A 20,093-nucleotide genomic window follows, 5' to 3' on the forward strand; every position below is an offset into this window, starting at 1 on the left:
GAGTGGAGAAAAACTGTACTGTGATTCCTGGGGAAACCTGAGAAGTCAGGGAAGGAGGTTCACTGAGGAGCCCCTCATGCCAGCCTGTTGCAGTGGCAGTGAGAAGAACTGGGCAAGGCCACATTCCCAATTGCCTGTGGTCCAGGAGCCTTGGGAAGGTGCTCCAGAGAGTCATTTGCCACCAGATGGTAAAGGGCTGAGATAAGGCTGAGATCAAAGTCCTGGTGGGACCACAGATGTATGTCTCAGATGCTGCTAGCATAGTAGATACAAATTATATATATATATATATATAAAATTATATATATATTTTATATTTATATATTTTATTTATATTTATATATTTTTATATATGTATAAATATATTTTTATATATTTATTTATAAATATATAATATTTATATTTATATTTATATATTTATATAAATATAATATATTTATATATTTATATTTATATATTATATATTTATATATAAATATATATTTATATTTATATATTTATACATATTTTATATAATTATATATATATAGATATATATATCTCTCTCTGTGGTATTCCTTAAAGTACATCTGTGGTATTCCTTAAAGTTTTGAACACACTGTTTAGAGTTTTGCTAAACATTATATCATGAACATTTAAACCATGTCAGTGATCTCGGCTCACTGCAAGCTCCACCTCCCAGACTCAAACCATCCTCCCTCCTCAGCCCTTATTCCCTTCCCCACCACCCCCATCCCCTGCCCGGACTAACTGGGACCACAGGCGTGCACACCATGCCCAGTTAATTTTTGTAAATTTTTTTTTGTAAAGAGGGTATTTTGCCATATTGCCCAGGCTGGACTCAAACTCCTGAGCTCAAGTGATCTGCCCAGTTCAGCCTCCCAAAGTGCTAGAATTACACGTGTGAGTCACACTGCACCTGGTCTATACACATTTGTAAGGCTTCCTAGTCACATGTCAAACTGCTCTCCCGCCTTTTACATTCCCACCAGCTGGTTCCCTCACGTGCGTGTACCAGTGTCTTCAAGGACCACTCAGCGGTGCAAAGGTTCTGGGTGTACGAACGAACTGGAATATGATCCTAGTAGATCAGGTGCTCTGAGAATGTCTCCACTCTTGTCCAGACCTTGAAACACCAGGTGACTGAAGCTTGCAGGCTGTCCTCTGCCACTAAACGCAGATTGAATGTTAAGACACTAGGGGGCAGAGGTATCCCACTAAACTGAGGATGTTCTGTTTGTTTTTTAAACCGAAACTAGTTCATACCATCCATCTAGATCTAAATTCTGACATTGCTATCATGGAGACTTCAATTACTTTAACAAATTAATAAACAAAGACAAGACTGCTTTAAAACAGGTAGTTCCCAATTACTGTAACAAGCATTCTATTCCCACTGCTTTTTTAAAACATGAACTTTTTATTTTACAATAGTTTTAGAGTTACAGAAAAATTATGAAGATAGGATAGAGAGTTCCCATATATCCCAAACAAAGTCAGTTTTCCCCTATATTTTTAGATGGGGTCTTACTCTGTCCCCCAGATTGGAGTGCAGTGGCATGATATCGACTCACTGCAACCTCTGCCTCTGGGGCTCAAGCAATCCTCCCACTTTAGCCTCCTGAGTAGCTGGGACTACAGGCACGTGTTGCCTGGCTATTATTGTTATTTTGTATTTTTTGTAGAGGCGGGTTTTACCATGTTGTTGAGACTGGTCTTGAACTCCTGGCCCAAGCCATCTGACTGCTTGGGCAGCTTCCTCTTTGGTCAACATCTTACATTGGTATGGTGCATTTATTACAACAAGTAAACCAATATTGATGTGTTAGTATTAACTGAAGTCTAAAGTCCGTAACTCAGTCTTCCTTAGTTTTGCCTAACGTCCTTTTATTATTAAAATTTTTTTATTTCACAGACCTAATATCTTTTTCATGTACCAGGATTCCATTCAAGATACCACATTAGATTGAAGCATTATGTCTCCTTGCGCTCACCTAGACCATGACATTTCCTCAGATTTTGCTTGTTTGTGCTGACCTTGACAGCTTTGAGGGGTATTAGGTGTTTTATAAAATGCCCTTCAATTGGGGTTTGTCTGATGTTTTTCTCATGGATAGACAGGAGTTGTAGGTTTTAGGGAGGAAGAACGTAAGAGGTAATGTGCTATGCTCATCTCGCCATGCTAGCAGCATGATGTATCAATTTTGAAATTAACCTTCTTCATCTGACTGAGCAGTGTTTGGTGGGTTTCTCCACCGCGAGGTTACTTCCTCCTCACCCCCCATACCATGCATTGTGGAAGGAAGTCACTGCCAGCAGCCAGGGTTAAGGAGTGCAGAGTTGTGTAGCCCTGTCTGAGGAGCCCTATGTGCATAAATTATCTGGAATTCTGTACAGAAGATTTATTCTCCCCATTTATTTATTCAATTGTTTATTTATATCTCTCTCTGAACTCATGGATCTCCCTTCCCTTCCCTTCCCTTCCCTCCCCTCCCCTCCCCTCCCGGTCCCGTCCCTTCCTGTCCTGTCCCGTCCCGTCCCTTCCCGTCCCGTCCCTGCCCTGCCCTGCCCTGCCCTGCCCTGCCCTGCCCTTTTCTTGAGATAGGTCTTTGTCTCCCAGGCTGGAGCGCAGAGGGCAATCTTGGCTAACTGCAACTGCAACTGCAACCTCCACCTTCCAGGTTCAAGGGATTCTCCTGCCTCAGCCTCTTGAATAGGTGTGATCACAGGCCTGCACCACCAAGCCCGGCTGATTTTTGTGTTTTTAGTAGAGACGGGGTTTTGCCATGTTGGCCAGGCTGGTCTTGAACTCCTGACCTCAGGTGACCCACCCGCCTTGGCTTCCCAAAGTGCTGGGATCACAGGTGTGAGCCACCGCACCTGGCCAGATATTGATTTTCTACTTTGCTTTTACAATCATGTCTGGCCAAATTTTACACCCCTTTAATAATAATAATAGCTACCAATTGTTGAGTTTATATATACACTGTGCTAAGCATTGTATATACGTCATCTCATTTAATATTAGCAACCGTCCTAAGGGGAGATATTATTACCCTTTGGTCCCATATGAAGAGCCTGAAGTTTGTAGAGATAAATTATTTCCCCTGACCACACAACTGGCACGTGTTAGAGAACCAGGATGCAAGCTCTGGTCTGTGAGAACTCAGAGCCTGTGGATTTCACTGCTGTGACGCTGCCTCCCTGCTTTACTCAAGAATAGGATATGCTAAGAGGCTGAGTTTAATCGTATGAGGAGAAAATAAAGGTAAACGCCGTGGTGGTATGAGGCCTTTTATTCCAGTCCTTTATCCTTCCATTCTGTTCACGTCACCCGATAGTTTCCCCTTCCCATTTGTCAAGGATAAAAAAAAAAATCAATAAAAATGCATTGAGATTTTGCTAGTATATAATTTATAATTAGCATGTCATACATTGTTCTAATGATAAATAATTAAGAAATAAAATACTCTTCCTAATAAGAAATAACCTATAAATAATCTTAAAACATAAGAAAACAACAATTTAGGCATATGTTATGTGGTTTACTAAGCAAACTTTGTTTTTTTGAGACAGAGTCTTGATGTATTGCCCAGGCTCGAGTGCAGTGGTGCAATTACACAATCGCAGCTCATTGCAGCCTCGACCTCCTAGGCTCAAGCAATCCTCCCAGTTCAGCCTCCCGAGTAGCCAGGATTACAGGTGTGTGCCACCACGCCTGGCTAATTTTAAATTTTTTATTTTTTAGATAGGTCTTGCTTTGTTGCCCAGGCTGGTCTCGAACTCCTGGGCTCAAGTCTTCCAAAGTGCTGGGATTACAGGCATGAACCACCATGCCCTGCTGGTAAAGCATATTTGTATGTGTAATTTTTAAAAAATAAACTCTCATTTTTGAATAGTGTTAGGTTTATTGAAAGACTGTGATGATAGCACAGAGAGTTCTCACATACCCCACACCCAATTTTCCTCATTGTTAATATCTTACATTAGTATGGTTTATTTATCACAATTAAGTAACCAATACAGGCCGGGTGAAGTGGATCATACCTGTAATCCCAGCACTTTGGAAGCCTGAGGTGGGAGGATTGCTTGAGCTTAGGAGTTCAAGACCAGCCTGGAAGCGTAGCAAGACCCTGTCTGCACACACACACAATTTTTTTTTTTTTTTAATTAGCCGAGCACGGTGGTGTGCATCTGTCATTCCAGTTACTTGGGGGCTGATATGGGAGAACTGCTTGAGCCCGGGAGGTTGAAGATGCAGTGAGCTATGGTTGGCTGGGTGACAGAGCGAGATCCTCTCTCAAAACAAAAAAACAAAAAAATACCAAAAACAACAATAACAACAACAAAAACCAGAACAAAAACCCAATACTGCTATGTTATTAACTAGAGTTCATCATTTATTCAAAATTCCTTAGTTTTTATCTGATGCTTTTTATCCTGTCTATGATCTCACCCAGGACACCAGGTTGCATTTAGTTGTCATTTCTCCTTAGGCTCGTCTTGGCTGTGACAGTTTCTCAAACTACTTTTGCTTTTGATGACCTTGTCAATTTTAAGGACTACTAGACCGGTATTTTGTAGCATGTCGCTTTATTGGGATTTGTCTAACATTTTTCTCACTATTAGACTAGAATTCTGGGCTTTCGGAAGGAAGTGCACAGAGGCAAAGTGCCATTCCTATCCCGTTATATTAAGGATAACATACTCTCAGCATGACTTGCCACTGTGGATGTTGACCTTGATCACCTGGCTGGTTGGCGTAGTGTCAGTCAAATCTCTCCACTGCAAAGCTTCTCTCTTCCTTCTTTTCTATACTGTACTCTTTGGAAGGAAATCACTATGAATAGCCTATAATTAGCAAGCGTGTAGTATCTACATAAATTGTTTGAATTCTTCTGCATGAGAGATTTCTCTCTTCTCGCTCATTTGTTTATTTATTCTATAACTTATTTATATCAGTGTGGGTTCACAAATATTTATTTATACTTTGGGTTATAAAACAGTACTGATTTTTTTGTTGTTCAGATAGTTCCAACTTTGGCCATTGGGAGCTCCTTCATTTCTCCTGTACCCATTTGACCCATCCTCATTAATTTTTTAAGCACTTTTGTATGTTCTGGCACTACAAGAGGCTCATCTTGTATATTTGTGTCCTCAGTCCTAGATTCAGCCATTTTTCCAAGGAGCTTTGGTTCCTTTTATTGGAGAATGGCATTAGAAACAAAGATCTGAGTGCTAGGTTTATGTATACTTATGTTATCATTTATGTACAATTTTTATTCTTTCAACAGTCCTCAAAGTTATTAGCCCTATTTTGTAGATGAACAACCTTCACAGTCTTGCACATGCTCTCCTAACCCATTCTAGAGCCTGGCTTTAGGTCCAGATTATGGGAGACTAGACATCCATGCTCCTTTCAATATGTCTAGAAATAATGACTAAAATGGAAGAGAAGTGTCTATTTTTTACTGCAGTTAGATGAAAGATTTTGCATTTGTTACATTTTCCCCCTAGAGAAAGAAACAGCTTTTTTCCTGGAATCAACTGTTTGCCAAAGTTCTTTGGTAGTTAAAAGAAAGTGGTGGTGCTTGGGTTGGGCGTGGTGGCTCATGCCTGTAATCCCAGCACTTTGGGAGGCCGAGGCAGGCAGATCACCTGAGGTCAGGAGTTCAAGACCAGCCTGGCCAACATGGTGAAACCCTGTCTCTACTAAAAATACAAAAAATTAGCCGGGTGTGGTGGCTCATACCTGTAATCCCAGCTTCTTGGGAGGCTGAGGCAGGAGAATTGCTTGAACACGGGAGACGGAGGTTGCAGTGAGCTGAGATTGCACCATTGCACTCCAGTCTGGGCAACAAGAGTGAAACTCCATCTAAAAAAAAAAAAAAAGAAAAGAAAGAAAGTGGTGGTGCTTCAGGTGGCCCAGTTTTACCAAAGGCACAAACATGCAGTTCTGTTCTGGCTCACAGGTCAGAAGGGGAGTCTGTTTGGAGGCACCTCCAGGCAGGATTTAAACAGAACCAGGACCGACCAGATTTGGGAGAGACAAGGGCTGGTGGGGAGGAAAGAAACCAAGGATATCGCTGAGATAAAAAATCCTGGAAGAAGAAAACATCCTGGTGGAAAAGAGAAAACCTAACACGTGGTAGCTAAATTTCCATTTCTAAGGGCAGTGCAGGAAGTTTGGTGGGTCCTTAATGAGGATTCATTTCTTGGCACTAAGTGACCATAGGTTGCTTTATTTGGATATTTTCTGTACATTGGAGTAAATTTAAACTTCCTTACATTTCTGGGTCCTCTTCTTTGGAAATAATGTTAATTCACATCCGTGGACTGCATCGGAGAGACTGTGAAGCTCCCGAGGACGAGCAGGACACTTGGGCTCCAGCAGAAATTAAGCGAAACTTAACTACATTGTGCTATAGCAAAATATATTTTTAATACATTTACCTTTTCTGATGATAACACTAAAGCATGTTTATTGTGGAAAATTGAATGACAGAGACAAGGGAATAAAGCAAGGAATTCTCCCTCAGAGATATTCACTGTCAGGATTTTGTCACATCTCTCTCTGTTTGTTTTCTTTTTTGGTTTATGTGCCCATGGATAATATCGGGCTCATGTTGTATAAAAATATGCATATATTGTTTTTATTTAATATTTAATTATCCTTTTCAAAATATTAAACATTCCTGAATGTTCTGATATTTAATGGTTGCATAATATTCCATTATATGGATATAACTCAATTTGAACCATGCTGTGATACATTTTTGTATACATACAATTTGAATGAATCTGAGATGATTCACTTATGAGAATTCTAAAAGTGGGATAAAGTGGTAGTAACGCAAGTCTCTGTTTTCTAGAGTTGAAGATAGGAAAATAAGAGTTAACAACAGTGTTTGGTACATGGCAAACATTCATGTTAGGTATGATTATTATACAGATAACCTCTTTGATAAATATTAACAAATAATCTTCCAGAAAACTTCTTTTCATTTTTAACATATGTGTGCCATCAAATATTTTAGTAGTAATTGCAAATATTGTTAACCACAACATTAGGCTTTGTGAGTGACATTTGGGGTCAGACACAGGGCCTTGACCAAAAGGACTGAAGATATTAGCAACAGACCTTCCGAAGTAAGTGAAAGGGGTGAAGAATGTAGTGGAAAGGAATGATGAGGCAACTGTTACCATTGGATCTAATGGAAGTGTGACCAGGGCTCATGCTCCAATAGTGTGTGTGTGAGTTTGTGTTTGCGTATGTGTGTGATGTTTTAGGGAGAGAGGGAAAGTGGTGCCAGGCTCTCGTGATGCCTAACATGTTCCAGGGGTTGAGAGGCCCCAGCAAAGAAGGTTCCAGGCTGCGTACCCAGGAGCAGTCACAGATTCTTGAAGGCAGAATATAGGGCCTATAGGTCACTGGTACACTGAGTAGGAGGCAGGCCAGCTGCTGCTTGGACATATGAAATGCTCGCATCTGAGGAAGGTATAAGCTGGAGACCATCCGTTCTATCATGGGGCTAAAAAGATCAAAGCAAAGAAAAACCTGGAGATCCAAATTTAAGGATAATTACTGAGGTATTAAATTCAATAAGGGAAAGTGGAATTTCGGGAGGTAGCAAACCCAGTAGGTTAGGAGAACAAAGGCAGGTACATTAGCGCTGGAGAACCATTGTCTAAAATGTACCTGAATTATCTAGGGAGAAAGAAAGCCCTTTGGCCTTCTCCTGTCAGTAGCTGCACAGGTTCGTGAGTTGAGGACTTGGGCACTGCATTCTATATCTACCAATTTTACCTACTACCTCTCATGATGTGCATGATAATCTCATGACCTGGCATTAATGGAGCACTTAACTCTGTGCTGAGCAGAAACAAGCACTTTACAATATCACAAGAGTAGGACAGTAATATCAGTCCCATTATACAGATTAGTCAGCTGAGGCTCAGAGCAGTGGAATGACTTGTTCAACATCACATAGTAAGGCAGCAAGAAACAGGAAATGAATGTGTTTCTCACAACCTGTTTTTAAATACTTAACTACTTAATAGTGTTTGGTATGCAAGCCCCCTGGCTGTCAGATGCCAGCAGAGTGCTGACTGGGGAAGGAGCTCTCTGCAGAGGGACTGAGAGCAGGGACATGAGGAAAGCAGGAACATCTCATGGCTAGACTGGGACCACTGGGTGGAAGTAAGACCAGCCAGTCTCAAAAAGCTCCTTCTAATGCCAAGATTACCTGGCTCTCATTTTCTCTTAATTGAGCAGCAGGGGTTGCCCCAAGTTAGAGAGTGAGGTTGCCAGAGGTTGGCTGTGAATCTCTCTCCTTCCGGTGCTCTTTGATGTCCTTTCAAAGGGTCCAGAAATTCAGGGCCCCAATTCTCCCCTTCTATGCCCAGTAGCCGTATATTAAACTACTCCTTCCGATTTTAAGAATGCCAACGAAAAAGTACCTCAAAATAACAGTAATTGTTTGCCTAACAGTAAATGATTGCCACATGTTGATTCCATGCTAAGCACTTTATATGCATTATCTCACCTAACTTCATATTGACTCCAGGAGATGTATTAGAGGTTGAAGAATGTGTTCTAGATCAGCAGTCGTCAACCCTTTTGGTACAAGGAACAAGTTTCATGGAAGACACATTTTTCATGTACTGTTGGGGAGGGAGGTGGTGGTTTCAGGATGATTCAAACTCATTACATTTATTGTGCACTTTATTTCTCTTATGATTACATTGTAATATATAAGGAAATAATTCTACAACTCAACAGAATGTAGAATCAGTGGGAGCCCTGAGCTTGTTTACCTGTAACCAGACGGTGCCGTCTGGAAGTGACGGAAAACAGCGACAGATCATCAGGCATTAGAGTCTCATAAGGAACATGCAACTAGATCCTTCTCATGTGTAGTTCACAATAGGGCTCACACTCCTATGAGAATCTAATGCTGCCGCTGCTCTGACAGGTGGTGGAGCTCAGGGGGTAATGTGAGTGATGGGGAGTGGCTTATAAATACAGATGAAGCTTTGCTGGCTCACTTGCACTCACCTCCTGCAATACCTGTCCACAGCCCAAGGGTTGGGGATCTCTGTTCTAGATCACACTGATAGTAAGTGGCTAAGCAATAGAGCCCAAACTATCTGACATTATAGCTTATACTCTTTTCTACTTTACTGAAGTTGAAATAAAATACACTGCACATATCCAAAGTATAAAATACGTCATGGTGTATCTGTGAAACCATCACCACAGCCAAGATGACTGCAGCCTTTACTCTTAATTACTAGGCAGCAGTTTCCACTTGTTAACCCTAGTTCTTACCCTGGAATCACTAGATTAGTGTCAATCCCACCTTACACTATAAACTGTCAGGTATTTCATGATGACCAACCTGTACTTCCCAAATCTCCTGTTTCTTGAGATAAACATCTTCATAAGTTCCTGCAAATGCATTTAATAGGATACAGTTGAATTTCTCTTAACAGCTTGCTCACCCTCATTTAGGGATTTTGGCCAGATCATGAATATTTGCATGATTTTCCAGTCTGCCAAATGCCATGCAGCTTTTGCCACAAGGCGTATAGGCTGGAAGCAGGCCTGTAGGTGGCAGCCACAAGTGCTTCCAGCAAGGCCCAACTAGGCAGGTAGACCAGGGTGGCAAGGCCTCTGGGTTAGCCAGGCCTTTTCTGAATGCTATTGTTCTGATAGACTGATACTCTTCAAGCAATCCTTCAGTAAACCAGGCATAATCTTTCTTATTCTAAAAATAAGAAAGATGAATATAATGCTGTTTAATTGTGTTTTTCTCCATTTTATATTTTTTAGGGAAGAAAAAATTTCTCAAGTACTGTTCAACTTCTAATGCTAACTTAGAAGTAGTAGAAGGTAACTTTTCTGGCTCTCATTTTCTCTCATTTGAACAGCAGGGGTTACCCCAAGTTAGACAGTAAGGTTGCCAGAGGTTGGTTGTAAATCTCTCTCCTTCCAGTGCTCTTTGATATTAGCATGTCATACACTGTTCAGATGATAAATAATTAAGAAATAAATATAATAATAATTATAATAAATAATTAAGAAATAAATATTTTTCCTAACAAGAAATAGTTTATAAATGATCTTAAAAAAATAAAATAAGGGCCAGGCACGGTGGCTCACTTCCTGTAATCCCAGCACTTTGGGAGGCTGAGGCGGGCAGATCACGAGGTCAGGAGATCGAGACTATCCTGGCGAACACGGTGAAACCTCGTCTCTACTAAAAATACAAAAAAATTAGCCGGGCGCGGTGGCGGGCTCCTGTAGTCCCAGCTACTCGGGAGGCAGAGGCAGGAGAATGGCATGAACCCGGGAAGTGGAGCTTGCAGTGAGCCGAGATCGTGCCACTGCACTCCAGCGTGGGCGACAGAGTGAGACTCCGTGTCAAAAAAATAAATAAATAAAATAAAATAAGAAAACAACATTTTAGGCATATATTCTGTGGGTTACAAAGCAAACTTTTTTTTTGAGATAGTCTCGGTCTATCGCCCAGGCTCGAGTGCAGTGGCGCAATTACACAATCACAGCACACTGCAGCCTCGACCTTCCAAGCTCAAGCAATTCTTTCAGTTCAGCTTCGTGAGTAGCCAGGATTACAGCCGTGTGCCACCTCACCTGGCTAAAGTGGATGAAATCAATGTGTGGTGATCATTTACTCTTAGGCAAACAGTTCTTATTATTTGTGGGTACTTTGGTTTCTGTGGAGTTCTTAACACTGGAAGTAGCAGTTTAATATAAGGATACTAGGTCTAGGAGGGAAGAATTGGGTCCCTGAGTTTCTGGCTCTCATTTTCTCTCGTTTTGGCAGGTAGACCATGCTGGTGAGGTCTGTGGGTTAGCCAGGCCTTCTCTGCATTCCCTTGTCCTGATGGGCTGACACTCCTCAAGCAATCCTCCGGGAAACCAGGTATAATCTTTCCTGTTCTTAAATAAGAAAGATTAATATAAAACTGCTCGATTGTGTTTTTCCCCATTTCATATTTTTTTGGGAAGAAAAAAATTCTCAAGTACCGTTCAACTTCCAATACTATTTTTTCCCTAAAAAATGTCTTATAATTTGTCTGACACGAGACTGGGCATGTATACAATCTTATTTGTTCTTCCAATAATACCGTGTCATGGAGTAATGGGATTGTATCTCATTTCAAAGATGAAAACATTGAAGCTTAGGGTAATTTAGCAACTTGCCAAATTTTTCATGGCTATCCAATGATCGAGCCATAATATAACCACTATGATTTTTTAATTTTTATTATTATTTTTGTTTGAGATGGAGTCTCACTCTGTCACCAGGCTGGAGTGCAGTGGCACCATCTTGGCTCACTGCTACCTCTGCCTTGCAGGTTCAAGTGATTCTCCTGCCTCAGCCTCCCGAGTAGCTGGGACTATGGGTGCCCACCACTACACCCGGCTAATTTTTTGTATTTTTAGGAGAGATGGGGTTTCACCGTGTTAGCCAGGATGGTCTCGAACTCGGCCTCCCAGAGTGCTGGAATTACAGGTGTGAGCCACTGCGCCCGGCCAACTGGTGTGATTCTATATTTGAAATTGGTTTCACTGTATCTAGGGCTTGCGAGGTAAATGGCAAGGAGAACAGGAAACAGTGGCTAAAATCCCTAGTCTATAGACTCTTTTGTTTAAATATCCACCTGTATATTACATCACACACACAGATATTTCCCATTTTTACAAAAATGCCTGATGAATGCATTTAATAATATAATACATTTAATCATGTAATGATAGCATTCTATAACAACTTGCAGTTAATATATCACGGACATCTTCCTATAACAGTAGATCTACTTTATTCTTTTATTTTCCTTTTTATTTTAAAGTAGTATAAGTACAACATAACCAATACTCATCAAAATGCAGGGTTTTTGTTTGTTTGTTTGTTTGTTTGTTTGTTTGTTTCTACCCCAGGGATTCAGGTTTGGTAGGTCTGGGTCGGGACCAGAGTATGTGGGGTCCAGGAGAGCTTCCGGGGTGACTGATACACACCACTGGTGAGGAACTACTGCTATTCTCTGCCACATACTCTAGGGTCAATGAGATGTGAAAAAACAGAGCAACCAACAAAGCATGCAGCTAGCCAACAGCAAAGTACCCTGGTGCCAGAGAAAGGCTGGATGAAAGGAGGAGAGGATTGGACTCCATTTTCAGCGAAGGGAGAAGTACAGTGATGTTCCCATGGTAGACATAGGTAGTCCGGTTGCGTGTTTCATAGGGGTATGCAAAAAAGAGGGATGTGAAAAGACAGTGACAGCCCCTAAAGACCTCCATCGGGACAGAGATTAGATTGGAAGCTGGGGAGTTTAAGGTTACATTTGCATGGTAAGCACAGTTTTATTTAGATTGCTTATTTGAAGTGCTTTGGCAGGGTTGATGGATTGCAGGAGAGCTAAGAAACCTCAGAGATCCCTTCTGATGCCACACGAATTGGAAGAGGGTCTGAGTACTAGGAGGTGCGTTAGTTCTATCTTACTACTTTCTTTTTTCCATTAGTAAATAACATTCCCCATTACCAATTTGCTTAGCACATTGAACGACATGTACAATACACAAATAAGAGCTCTGAACTTCTTTTGTCAATAATTTCAGTTTCGCCCCCCTCTCAAAATAACACTGATTTATCCACTTGAGAGTCTCCCCGCTTTTGTGGAGCATCTTACTTGCTGATGAAAGAGGTAACCAGCGTAAATAATCCTAATGTGGACTTTTGGAAGAATGGCAAACAGAGAGGCCCAGTGGAGCCCCAGCCTTGCCACTTCCTTCATCCCCAGCAGGAACCTGTTCTTGATTTTCCCCAGGGGCCTCAGCCCAGTTCCTGGGTCATCCCAGGCCCATGGCAGGGGCACTGAATCCAGCCCAGCCTTGCTCTCTGCAGCTCAGCACCCAGCCACACTCTTGGTTAGTCTGCCCAGAGACAGTGCCCTCATTCTGTTCATTGGGCTCTTGCCTCATTCCTAAGCCTGAGGTCCCCTGTGGGTACTACTGTTCCCAAGTTCCTGCCTGGCAGCCTGCCTTGAGCCCCAGATTTTTCTAGGAGTAAAGAAGCCTTTCCCAGGCCAGGCTCCCACCCGGAATTGGAACACCGCCTCAGGCCCGAGGTTTCTGACTGGAGCTTAGCCACTAGAGGACAGACCCCATGGAGCCAGCTTCCTGTCCGGATTTCCAAGTATCACCTGCCCCATTGCTGCTTGTTGGGAACATTTCTGCTTCTGTCTTACGGCCTTTCTCTCCTTCCCTCTTGGCCAACTGTTCCCCTGAGCTGTGAGCAAAAATTGCTATGAGCTTCAATTGCCTGGTAGATTAAATTTCCTTTGGAAGTACCTGCAATATAATATCATCATCTCCCCAAGCACAGATTTTCACCCCGGTGGGTGGGCCCAATGCTATGTCCTAAGCCCTCTGGATCGTACCTCAGTAATGGGATATGCTCTACAATTCAGTGACATGGCCATGGCTTTACACAATTGGTGGGTTCTGGAAAAGTTCTATTTAAATCTATACTTAGCAAAAAAGTTCCTCTTAAATATTCTAGAGATACTGTGTCAAAGTATCCTATTCTAATCCCTTTACAAAAAGTGAGTAGCAGCCGGGCATGGTGGCTGACACCTGTCATCCCAGCACTTTGGGAGACAGAGGTGGGTGGATGGCTTTTGCTCAGGGTTCAAGACCAACCTGGGCAACATGTTTTTTGTCTTTACAGAAAACAAAAACAAAAATTAGTTTGGCATGGTGGCTCCTGTCTATAGTCCCAACTACTTGAGAGGCTGAGCTGGCAGGATCCTTTGGGCCTACAAGGTTGAGGCTGTAGTGAGCCATGATTGCACCTCTGCTCTCCAGCCTGGGTGACAGAGTGAGACCCTGTCTTTAAAAAAAAAAAAAAAAAGTGAGTAGTAATATGATGTTGTGTGAAGTATATCATATATAAGACTTGAGAATTTTAGCTTTCACATATTGTGATCTTGGACAAATCATTACACAGTCATCTGGTAACTTTTTTCTCACTTGAGAAACAATGAGGGTAACTTAGTAATTTCTAAGGCCCAGTCTAATTCTAATAGTCTCTGATTGTTAATAATCGCCCCCTAACTTGTATTGTTTTGTATATTCAAATTTTGGAGTTAAAAGTTCTCAAAATTAAGTACACTGACATGAAGCTTCTGCCTGGGGACTCTCTCTTTTGGATTTTGTTTGTATAGGTTGTCCTTAATGACCTGGAATTGTTATAACAGCTGTCAACTGAGGTAAGCTTCACAGAAGGTGAGCTGCCTTACCTCCAGAGAGGAGCTTTTAATTTCTTATTTTTGGAAATAACCGAAAGCCAAGAGGGCTCTTCTGAAAGTGAAACAACAGGCCGCCCCAAGGCACTGGGAGGAGAACAGACCCGGTGCTGAACGGGGATATTTGAGAGGAAGTCCTCTGAGAAGCAGAGACGGCGTCAGCCTGCTCTTTTCTTCTGTAATTAATGGGGAGTCCCTGGATCTTTGTATTAGACCTGTTAATTTAAGGGTTGCTAAATGTTTTACAAACATTAATTAATTCAGTTAGACTTTGCACCACCACCTTGAGGCAGGTAATTCCTCTTTGGGATATCGCATCTTTGCTTGCTACCACAGACTATTTTAGAGCAGATTAGGATAATTATTAATAACTGTAAAGCCTTGAGTTCAGATAAAGTTCTATAACAAAAGGTTTCAAGTACTTTACAAATATAAGATTTGTGTAATGAGGACTGAGGAGGAAGATTGAGCCAGTGTATTGCCAATGATGACAAAGCAGAGATACTGCACTTGTTTCGGGTTCCTCTCCGTGCTAAAGACACATGACCTTGAACAGCTCTTTGTGACCTCTTTATGACTCAGTTCCTACAGCTTTCAAACAGGGGCAATGATGTTACTCACCTCCCCAGTTCACAGAGATGTTGCAAAAAATAATATTTGTAATATGCTGTGAGTTCTCAGATGAAAGACAGAAATTAACATATAATGAAACATTATTACCATTTATCATCACACAATCTAAATGGTCCAGACAAGTAAGCATCAGCATCCCCACGGTCCTGGCAGAGAAACCGGTCCTGCCATTATTTCCATTGAACATCTATTCTAGACGCTCACAGAGGTTGAGAACTGCTCAGAGCAACAGGCATGCTCCTAAGATAATCAAAAGCAAACCAAGATGCCGCGTCAGCAGAGGTAGCTAAGTATTGATCCTTTTTATTTTCCGTTCCCATTCTTATTTGGGAGAGAGTATTTGAGAAAAAATCAGTTCAGGGAGAGAATCAGAGAACGAACGAAGAAACTTTTCGTCTTGGACATTCCTCTCAATTCTAAGGTATCACTATATGTGTGTAATTTATAGCCCCCAGAATGGGCTGTGTGAGAGCCCTCATCTGTGCCATTGTTCTCTGTCTCCTTTGTTAATAATGCTGTATTTATCTAGGCCAGCATAAAACTCCTATCTTTGTGAGGGTTTCCTGGCCTAACTCTCTACTTGAACTTCCTCTGTCACTCTTGTGTAATTAGCATATTATATGGAATTTATATTTTGGTGTTGGTCTTGTTTCTTAATGGACTTAACTTTTTGGGGGCATAATTTATTATATGTCTATTCTTCATCTGTTACAGATCTGGGTATACTGAAGTTAATTAAACTCGTGTTAAATGAATTAGTGAATGGAATCCTTCAGGAAAATGTCAAGATTAGAATGTAGACCACACCAAATCCTCATCTGCTGTTCTTACTAAGCCACATCACAACCTGTGAGGCACACAGAGTATAGAATAGAAATATCGAACAGGCACAATTAAGGAAAGAGAGGCTGAATTCAAGAATACCTTTTCAAACAATGTTCCAAAGAGAAATAGAAGACTAACTTAGAAGGTTCAAGAAAACTGTCTACATAAATACAGTATTGCGTAGAAGGACCGAGTTGCTTTGGCACCTGATTCCTACAATATGAGCGCACAGGCTGATCAGGAACCATAGGGATATTTATGGAGTTCAGTTTGCCTTCCATGTTATTGTCACTCTGTGCACTAAGCTCAGACTCAGCCTGGCATTCAGGACCTCCGTGCATGGCGTTGGTCCGTATGTCCCTGCCACATGTCACTCCCCTCTTCTTCCTTCGTGCATCCCGTGCTGCAGTGGGGCTGATGGACTTGCTCTCAGCATGACCATGTGTTTCTCCCTCTGATGACTCCCTTGCTTCAAATGCTCTTTCCTGCGGCCTCACTCTTTGTTCGAGCCTCAGCATCTCTACCTGTTGAAGCCTTTTTTGACTCTTTCCAAGGCCTTTCTCAAAATGCTTCCTTCACAAAGAGGCTTTTCTGGTCATATACATGCAAGCCTTTTTGCAGAGCACTTTGGTTGTGCCAAATAAATGTGGAGAAGAGGTATTAGTCCCGTAACTAGGATCATGAATTGGGAGAGCTGCATTGCCTAGGTCTGAATACTCATTCTGTCACTTACTAATGGTTCGAATTACTTAATATCTGCACCTGTGTTTCCTTGTCTGTCAAATAAGAATGATCAGAAGAGTATCAACCACAGAGGCTTTTGTCAGGATTGCACGCAACAGTGAGTGTAAACTGTTTAGAATTGTGCCTCATATCTGGAAGTGTTCGGTAAACGTTTTCCTTGCTTTCCCACACAACCTACCCCTGTTTCTGGATATGCTTATGTTTGTAGACCAAAAGCACTAAATGAGGGTGAGTGCTGTCCATAAGTAGTGTTGCCATAGATCAAATCTAGATGTTTTACCAATAGAACTCCCAAGGAGCCTGAGGAAACTCTGTCACTACTGGAGTCCTCAGCTCTACTGAACCGGGTTGTGGATAATAATTTTCCACGGACACCTGATTTTTATAAAATCTTTTAATGTTCATAGGGACTTACATATTTTCCTTTTCAAGTTTAGCTTAAATATTGTAACAGCATGACCTGATTTATTTGATGGGGTAAGTTTGTGTACAGTTTCTCTAGCTCTTAATCAGTTACACACTCATCTCAGTCTCACAATGGTGCATGAGTTACCAAGGGTATTCAGGAGCCCAGCCAAAAGAAAACAGTGCAAATATTGCCAGTGATAAACAGGAGAATGAATTCCTTCTCTCTCACGTGCCCAGGAGCACTGATACAGTTTCGCCACGTCACATACTAACACTCCTCAACCTCCATCAGTTGAGATGAAATTTGGAATATGCATGTTTTATGTTTTTTTCTGTACTGAATATATAATTACTGCCTAGTAAGGCTGTTAAATGTTCAGTTAGGTTTTTTGAGTTATAATTTTTTATTGAAGTATAATTTTAAAATTTATTATATCTTTTCATTGAGATATAATTCACATTTCATAAAATTCACCCTTTTAAAGTATACATTTCAATGAGGTTTAGTATATTCACAAATTTGTGAAGCCATCAGTAGTTCTAGAACATTTTTATTGCCCCCCCGAAAAGAAACCCTGCAGTCCTTATATTTTGACCTTGTGATAAAATGTTAATTTTATTTTCATTTATTTGGTTAAATTGTGGTAGCAAATTTTTGAAACCAAGAGAACTATATGTATGTATACACACACACACACACATACACATACATACATATATATTTTGTAATTACTATTACAATGAGTTTACTTAGCTTACTTTTTATGTTTATCTTATGCTTTACTATTTGCTCAAGGTTTTAACATACAACATACTCACACATACATACACATGCACACATTGATCTTGGTCACATTAGGGCTATTTGGGTTAGGTTGGAGATATCATTGCCATTGTAGCTTGAGGGAGAGACAGTGGGCATGGTGAAGGTAAAAATAACTATCTTTTGTTGAATACCTATTATTCCCCAGGCACTCTTTCTTAAAAATCTGTTTGAGGACATATGCTCGATTATCATCATCTTTATGTTACATGTGAGCAAATAGAGGCTAATGGAGTTTGTATAACTCATTATATCCCAAGGTAGCACAACGACCACGTAGTACAGTCCAAATTTGAACTCAGGCCTTCCGACTTTAGTGCATATGACCTTAACTACTGTGTGCTACCACCTACTGTTAGTTTAACAATCCTAACAGCACTTGATCGGTGCTGTACCATGTACTTTCACAAAGATCTCACTCCATTCTCTCAACAGTCCTGTTGGGTGGTGCCAGAGAAGAAGAGCCAGTTCCTATAGTTAAATGGTCACATAGCAAGGCCAGTGCAGACAAGCAGCTGGAATACAGGTATTTTGCCGGAGCTAGGGTAGCGGTGTGTTTCTCTACACCACACTGGGACTTCTAACAGTTATCTTAGGCTTCTGTTCCGGCTCTTATAATAACAATCCACTTTCTATCATGTTTGTTTGGAAGTGTGAATCCCTACATCAACACGAGGATAGCAAATATGACTTAACTTTTTTAGGTAGTCCCTGTGCTCAGGCAATGTTTATTGAATAAATGTGTAAGAAAATTTTAAAAAAGAGTTTGACCATGTAGTCATTTGAATATTTTAGTTCTAGACTTCCTTAAGTGTTGAAATATCAGTATTTTAGTGATGTTTGATGTTACCTTTGTTCTTTTTCTACATGTGTTTCAAAAAAGTAAACTTAATTTCACATACACTTTAAATAGAATGTTTTTTGCATGTACCAGGAAATGTGATTACAAATACCTTTTGAAGAGGATGAGTGATAATTTGTACCTTTTGTAAGCAAACTGAATGAGAGTACTATTAGAAAGCTATGGATTGAAGCCTTCATTCATCAGAGAAAATCTGCGGCTCTGTGCCCTTCCTCTCAACCCAATTCCTTAGGTCCTCTGAATACAGCAGTGACCTGGGAGTTCTTGTATCTGCTCCTGGCTCCTGAGAAGGGTCCTGCCAACTCTGTATTGTCCTGTTGGATTTGCAGTCAGAAGTCTGAGGCTGGCAGGCACTGGGCAGGCAATGAGTTCTTTCCCTGTAAGTTGGGCACAAAAAGATCGGCATGGGAGCAGCCTCCTTTGAGACAGCTGCTCTGAGAGGACGCAATAAGCAGGGAGCAGCCAGAAATTCCTCCTAGCAGAGGGTGACTTGTGGGAGGAGTTCAGTTTGCCAAGTATTGTCGTTTGTTGAGAGAAGGTGTGTGCTCAAGGAGGAGTTTTAACCTGGAGGATCATTAACTCTTTTAGTCAGCTGAGGAGGTGCGGTGGCTCAGTGGCTCGGCGAGTTGGGGTTCGTCCTGGAAGCATCTGCCCGGCAAGGTCAGGAAGGAGGTGTGGAATCACTTTTTCATGGGACACTTTGAGAAGGGCCAGCACGCTCTGCTCAATGAAGGAGAAGAGAATGAGATGGTAAGATTCTAGCCACATTCCCTTCTTCCCATCCCACTCCTCAGCCTGAGAGACACACACACACACACACACACACACCACACACACACCACACACCACACACACAGACTTCTCTGCAATTTCACTCTGGCATTACATGAGAAAAGGTCATGTTTAAGAAATATCTCTATCCTGTAAATATAACCTCTGACAGCAGAAATTTGCCAGAATGAAAATATTGTATTTATCTTGTCAATAATGTTTTCTTTTGAAAGAAAACAGAGAGGAGAGAAGCACCGTGCCACTTTATGATTCTTGTTTGAGCCTCAGTGGTATAGCCAGTTCCGTTCCAAACACCGAACAATGTTAGGAAATCCCTAATGTGAGCAGCAGGGTATTCCCTGATAGGAAGAAGCAGAAGTGCCACTAGGTCTTCAACCTTCTCTTCTCACATACCTTGTTCACTGAGTCTGTTGGGCAGGGAAGACATGCACTATTCACAATTATCAGCCTATACACATTTCTATTTTCTTCTAGAATTTTACTTTTGTGGCTTCCTCATTATAGAGATTGGTTACAGAAAACTTTCGGTAGTTTGTTATCTCCTTTGTTTTAGATGCACTCCTATCTCGAGAACTATAGGAAAATCCAAGATGACTCATGCTCAGGATGAACTTAAAACTGTATTTCTCAATGACAATGTAATCAAGAGAGAGTCAGAAATGTGTACTTCTG

General features: G+C 41.2%; 1 protein-coding gene and 1 long non-coding RNA gene across 16 annotated transcripts in view; both read left to right on the plus strand.

Moving 5' to 3' along the window:
- Positions 1-13,941, plus strand: part of LOC123571927 (uncharacterized) — a 30,089-nt gene extending 16,148 nt beyond the window's left edge. Inside the window, exons 4-6 of the long non-coding RNA XR_006696267.3 lie at positions 9,836-9,895; positions 10,851-10,949; positions 13,758-13,941. This is a non-coding gene — a long non-coding RNA (uncharacterized lncRNA). The remainder of the gene's footprint in view (positions 1-9,835; positions 9,896-10,850; positions 10,950-13,757) is intronic.
- A 5,015-nt stretch (positions 13,942-18,956) lies between these two features.
- ATP13A4 (ATPase 13A4) overlaps positions 18,957-20,093 on the plus strand; it is a 160,147-nt gene continuing 159,010 nt past the window's right edge. For 12 of the 15 annotated variants that reach the window (XR_012430574.1, XR_012430573.1, XR_012430575.1 and 9 more), the window contains exons 1-2: positions 18,957-19,008; positions 19,218-19,379. Coding sequence is in view for 4 of the 15 variants with exons in the window: in XM_045387192.3 (XP_045243127.2) it covers positions 18,994-19,008; positions 19,218-19,379 (177 nt within the window). In the remaining 11 variants the exon portion in view is untranslated. Of the gene's footprint in view, positions 19,009-19,051; positions 19,380-20,093 lie in introns of those variants that run through there. The other 3 variants (XM_005545380.5, XM_065539707.2, XM_065539706.2) reach the window with 2 other exon arrangements.

The sequence above is a fragment of the Macaca fascicularis genome, chromosome 2 (assembly GCF_037993035.2).
Source record: "Macaca fascicularis isolate 582-1 chromosome 2, T2T-MFA8v1.1".
Classification (NCBI taxonomy): Eukaryota; Metazoa; Chordata; class Mammalia; order Primates; family Cercopithecidae; genus Macaca; species Macaca fascicularis.